Source organism: Chamaea fasciata, unplaced genomic scaffold, assembly GCF_029207755.1.
Source record: "Chamaea fasciata isolate MVZ Bird 193981 ecotype frontalis unplaced genomic scaffold, bChaFas1.0.hap1 SCAF_21, whole genome shotgun sequence".
NCBI lineage: Eukaryota > Metazoa > Chordata > Aves > Passeriformes > Sylviidae > Chamaea > Chamaea fasciata.
In genome coordinates, this window is record NW_027094106.1 from 8,291,693 (window position 1) to 8,297,709 (window position 6,017).

At 50.0% G+C, this 6,017-nt stretch overlaps 1 protein-coding gene across 2 annotated transcripts in view; it reads left to right on the forward strand.

The window, feature by feature from the left end:
- The window catches only part of PPM1E (protein phosphatase, Mg2+/Mn2+ dependent 1E), a 61,191-nt gene extending 55,857 nt beyond the window's left edge, over positions 1-5,334 (forward strand). Inside the window, exons 7-8 of one of the 2 annotated variants that reach the window (XR_010723575.1) lie at positions 251-1,983; positions 2,243-5,334. Coding sequence is in view for 1 of the 2 variants with exons in the window: in XM_066201778.1 (XP_066057875.1) it covers positions 251-1,272 (1,022 nt within the window). In the remaining variant the exon portion in view is untranslated. Of the gene's footprint in view, positions 1-250 lie in introns of both variants that reach the window. The other variant, XM_066201778.1, reaches the window with a different exon arrangement.
- The last annotated feature ends 683 nt before the right edge of the window (positions 5,335-6,017 follow it).

Genomic DNA, 6,017 nt, shown 5'->3' on the forward strand with positions numbered 1-6,017 from the left:
CCTTTTTGAGACTTGCTTTGCTTTTTAACTATAAAATTTTAATTTTCTAGTCATCAAAATTTGACATACAGCCGAAGACAGACCTATGAGCAATAACCTCTATTTTTCCCCCTACAGTCTGAGGGAATAATTTCCAAATAATTGCTTTAACTTGGGCTAAGAGTCATTGGCTCCACACTGAGTTAATAAAGGGCTGCTGGAAGCCTTGGCTGCAAACCCACGGTTGTGTTTCTCTGCCGTTCTTGCACAGGGGACGCCGAGCACAAGCCATACATCTGTGGGGACGCAGACTCCGCCTCCACGGTGCTGGATGGCTCTGAAGACTACCTCATTCTGGCCTGCGACGGCTTCTACGACACGGTGAACCCCGATGAGGCGGTCAAAGTGGTGGCTGACCATCTGAAGGAGAACAACGGTGACAGCAGCATGGTAGCACACAAGTTGGTGGCATCTGCTCGGGACGCCGGCTCCAGCGACAACATCACGGTCATCGTGGTGTTCCTCAGGGACATGAACGCGGCGGTGGCGGCCAGCGAGGAGTCGGACTGGACGGAGAACTCTTTCCAAGGCGGGCAGGAAGACAACGGGGAAGACAAGGAGAACCATGGAGACTGCAAACGGCCCTGGCCCCAGCACCAGTGCTCAGCACCGGCAGATTTAGGCTATGAAGGACGAGTGGACTCCTTCACCGACAGAACTAGCTTAAGCATAGGGTCCAGCGTTAACCCCTTGGATGATCAAGGCTATTTAGACCTGACAAAAACAGAAACTAGTACACCTCAGAGTGCCAAATGTCTGCCACCAGTCCAAGCGTTTAGTCCTGGCATACCAAAGAGCGCGGGGTCGATCAGCAGCTCCCCGGTGAAGAGCGATTTCCCGGAGCTCGGCGCGGCTCTGAGCTGGGGCGCTGCAGGGCAGGGCATCTACAGGGTCAGGGGTTTATCCCCCGTCTTCTCCGGGCTGGAAGATGAACTGTTCAAATCCTTGGGAAGACGAGCCGCGTTCCCTCATTTCCGACTCTGCAACGGGAAGAGGCGGCGAGGAGCCAGGCTCAAACCAAAGTTTCACACGCCGCTCTGGGCTCAGGAGCCTTCCCAGGGAGAAGGATCCGGCCTGGCCTTCCCCGCCCGGGGCCGCAGGAGCAGGAGGGCGTTGGCCCGACCCTCCCCGTGGCGGAGGCTGCCCAGCCACGGCTCCTACAGCGAGCGTTCCCTGCGAAGACAAAGTCATTGTATACCAGACCCACACCTCCATCAATGCTGTAAAATGTAACCGACCCCCTCGTGTTCCCCCTGTCAGACTCCCAAAGTAGACATTCCCAAAATAAAACTGGCATCATCAGAAAGCGAAAAAAAAAAAGGAGAAAAAAAAAGGAAAAAAAAGGAAAAAAAAAAAGAAAAAAAAAAGAAAAAAAAAAGAAAAAAAAAAGAGGTGGGCATTTCCGAACTGTACTCCAGTCCCCTGCCAAGCTCAACCCCTGTTGTAAATAGATCTAGGAATTAACCAATGTAGTTGTTTGGATCTCTAATAAAGTTTGGTGGTGGTGCCACCCCCAGCAATGCCGCAGCCGCCCGACCACCCGCACACACGAGTGTCCAGCCACATCCAGCAGGGAGAGCCCTGCGGCCGCTGCCGCGGAGACAGCGCCAGGGCACGGCCCTTACACACGCAGAAGGTTGCACCTGCCTGAGAAATGTCTGTGGAGCAATACTCAAAGAACGATCCGGGTTAGAACTGCCAAATTTTCTTAGAGCGGGGGGAAGTTTCCGTAGAGTCGAGGTGTGTGGGGGGTTTTTTTTTTTTTGGGTTTTTGTTTTTCTTTCCGTGTTCTGCTTTCTGTTTGTTCCAGGTGAGCGTTAAGATGAATTAGAAAATTACATCCACTTTTGCAGGTAGACGACTAAAAGCCATACAGGGTTTACCAGGTACCTTAGGAATGGACACACTAAGCTCCTGCTGCTCTGGTCTCAGACTCCCATCGAGGTACAGACTCATCATTTACTTTTATTTTTTTTTTCATGTAATATAAAATGCGGAGTATGAAGAAAGCTTTTCTTGCAGTTTCAAAACAAATATATGTATTTCCTATGGCTGGAGGTGCAGTGTAGGGAATTCTGTATCTTTCTGGTGCTTTTATTGGCATTTTTCTCATTTCTCAGTTTAGGAAATTGTTCTCAATGAGTTGAACATGATTGTGCTTAACGCTTTGAGCCAACCTCTTCCCACCTTAACTTCATCTCAGGTCTTAAAAGAACCCAACCCGTGGAGGTGTCCAGTCCCACCCTCTGTCCCTGCGCCCGTCCCAGCGGAGGTCAGGAGCTGTTGGATGAGCTGTGTGGTTGTGGTGAGGATTCCCAGGTGGCAAAGGCAGCATTTCACATGCAGCGGCAGCAGGAAGGACGCAGCACCTCGGGGCTGCCCACGGGGCGTGTAGGGACGGCAGCAGGAGCCATCCCAAGGGGATGGAAATGCCGAGGATGCAGCAGAGCAGGGGCTGCGCTGGGGCTGCAGCGGACAGGGGGGAATTCAGTGCCCGGGCAGGGCTCTGCTCCGGCTCCCCCGGGCCCAGGAGGGCCAGGGAGGAACTCAGCTGCCCTTCTTCGCATGAGCAGCGGCCACCAGCCCCTCGGCGCTCCCGAGGTGAGGTCACACCCGTAGGGGAGCCGCTAATTGGGACGGAAAGAAGCGGCCGATTCCCATCAGCTCCACTAAGTCCAGATCCCGTTCCTACCCTTCGTTACAGGGATGCATTGGGAGGAGTATGAATCCAGTAAGTCTTCATAGGCACTTAGTGAACAATTCATATCATTTTAGCAGTAACAATAGCAGTATTAGTGTTTAGCTAGAATTTGCAAAGTATTTTAAGAAAATTATTCAACACGACGAGATGGCGAGGCTTGAATTCTGCCGATTTCTGCTGCTTCTCTCTTTGATGCACTATTTTAAAAGCAATCTGATGAACAGCAAAAGGCTTTGTGAGCAACCAGGAGTTGGAGTGTGACTTTAGATTCCTTTGATCTTTTTCAGACTTTGTTTTAATCTTACGGGATCATTGGCTCTTATCTGCCATCTTATTCTGCCTTAGCTGTTGTCAATGTTCTCTTTAGCTGCAGCTTCTGTTCCAAGTCAGATTTACCGAGGAAATTTGAGAAACCATGAAATGGTAAAATATGCAACTCTGGGGCATCTCTGCGGTGCCTTTGTTTAAAATTATTCACAGTAATAATGACTCACTGAAAGTCCATCTTTAGCTGACTGTCGTGTTCCGGAGAGCAAGGTGGTGTAAGTGCAATTCTTGATGTGAGTAAATTAGAATGCAAACCCGTCACGGATGATAAAACTTCTTCCCAGTCTGCAGGAGCAGTTGAAGAGCACTGGACTGCATGTGTGCTGTTTTGGGAAGGATCTAGCATTTTTAGGTGTGGATTCATAAACGGTGATTCTGCGACTCATCCCATTTATCTTGCTAGGAGAAAAAAAAAAAATCCACCATCATAGTTGCAGTGTGGTCAGGTAAAACCATTGTGTAGATAGAGCAAGTGTTCATTTCTTCACTAACTGCATATTTATAGAGTAGATAGGAACCATTTGTAAGGTAAGTCCTTTAAAGTTCTATAATATTAAAAGTAGTGGTTATTGGTCTGATTATGCTGCTCTTGATTCTACACACTAGACAAAAAAGCAGTGCTTGTGAAATGCAGTGTTTTCTCTTAATGCCACTGGTGATAGGAAGTAGTTCCTTCAGTTCAAACTCCTGTGCCCTTATCTGCTGCTTGCTGACGTAAGCAATAATCCCTCTCTAACGGTATCTAAGTGTTCTGTATCTCGTACCTTGATCGTCTATCTGGTGACAGTGTAAAATATTAGGCTAATAGAGAAGTATCTCATTGTATTTATTAACTGTTGATACTGAGATTCAGTCTGTGACCTGTGTTTTGTATTTTTATCGTGTATCTTAGTGGTGGTGAAAATTTGTACAAGCAATCTTTCCAATAAAGAGCTGAAGTATCCCTTTGCCGCGTTCACACAACCCCGCATCCCTCTCGGTCGACGTGGTGACCGTGGTTGCAGAACCAGGAGGTAGCAGTGACAACGCGACTTGAGTTTTGTTCTCTTTTCAGTTGTGCTGGTTTTGAGGAAGGGGCTCGGGGCTGCTTTGCCTGGAGCTGCTCAGAACTCGCTCGTTAAGCTCTTCACTGTGAGCGCCGCGGGGCCCCCGCGCCGCTTTCCCGACCCTGAGCGAGGTGTGCGGTGCAGGGAGCAGGGCAGCACCAGAGCAGGGAGCTCTTCCCCCGTTCCATTTGCACTAGAGCTGGGTGGAAAGGCACGTGTGGAACTTTTCTTTACCCAGAAGTGCCATCCATTGTCCTTGCGAGTGGAAACCGTTCCGTAGCTGAGCTGTTGAGCGCGGTGGCGCTGGAGGACAATGTCCAAGCAGACTTTAACTTACACCACGTTTCTGGTGGTGCATCATCCTAGAAACTCCGCCTGTTTTTGGAGCACTGTGTGTCAGTTGTCCCGTGGGCAGATGAGGCACAAGGAGTTGTGTGCAGAGACATGGCTGCTGTAGTTCAGGTCCACTCTCTCCTCACCAAATCCTCCCGACCCCCAAGATTCTGCGGGAATGAAGCAGAATGAGAAAGATTGGTCTAAATTAGGGGCTGTTTTAGCACAATTTCTTCACTCAGCACTTAGTCACATAAACAAAGCCATCCAAGGGGATACTGCAGCTTTGTTCATGTCTGTAATTTAGGGCAATCTTTCTTTAACTCACATCCTCTTTGCGACAGGAACAAAACACTCTACCCTCGTATCACGTGCAATAAAAAAAGGAAGCATTAACACGACCTCGGACTGCGACGTCCGTGCCCCCTCCAGCCCTGGCAGGCCGGCCGTGGCACAGCCCCTGCCAGCATTAAAGCTAAAGACAAACAAGCCCCACCTGTCAGGGTCTCGTACAACCCTTGTCATGTCCGCTTTTTCCTCTCCTTCCCTCTGAAGACACCTCGGGACGAGAACAGGGGAGGTGGCTGAGCTCGCCCGAGTGCTGCTGCTCGTGGCCAGCCAGGTGCAGGCTCAGCTCCTGGCTGCTCCTGCCGACCTTCCTGTAGTACCTTGTTCATGAAACATGTTCTTTATGAAAGTGAATAAATTCAAGCTAAATCATGTACAAGTGTTGGGACTTTTCCATTTGCAATCTTGTTCTACAGTTCACCCGCGAGTTTAGTTCTAACCATGTATTAGTCATCCATATTTTATTTATGAAAGCTGTTTATACAGGAAAAACTGTTGAAGTTTTACCAATATCTTAATAAAACAGTAATTTAAACCACACTCCAGATAGTCTGGTTATTGAAGAGCTAACAAAGGCAGCGAGCAGCTGTGCCTTTAGTGTGGTGAAAGGGGGTTTCCTCTGTGGCATGTGGAACTGGAGTTACTCTGCTGAGCTCTGGCTTCCACGTGGTTGCTCCGGGCCCAAAAGGGATGGGGCTGTTTGGGCACAGCCCAAGGAGATCAGTGTTTTCCAAGCCCCTTTCCCCCCCTGCTCTTTCCAAAGCAGCTCTGAGCAAGCTGTCCCTACGAGGTGAGCAAAGCAAGAGCTGGACACGAGCTCCAGAGCAGCCCGTGTGCCTCAGCAGTCACCTCCTTCCTCTCAGTGCGAGTAAAGCAGCTGCCAGGGCCGAAGAGGCAGAGCTCCATGATTGCAGTCACCGTGTGCGGGGCGCAGCCCCAGACGCTCACGAGGCACCTCCAGGCTGTGGGCCCGGCCCCGGCCCCTCCACTGGCACAGGATCTGCTCCCTCTGCAGCTGAGTAAACTCTGTGTCCTTCTCCATTCCTCTTTGATTCGAGGAGATTGAAGCATTTGGTCTGGCTTCTACAAATAGAATCCCAGAGGGGTTTAAGTGCTTTTCACCGAATAATTAAGGGAAAAAGTGACAGGTGGATGGCAGGGAAAAGTCCCTCCGTGTGCAGCCAGGCATTGCAGCAAGCAGAGCTGACCCTGACAGCCTCCAC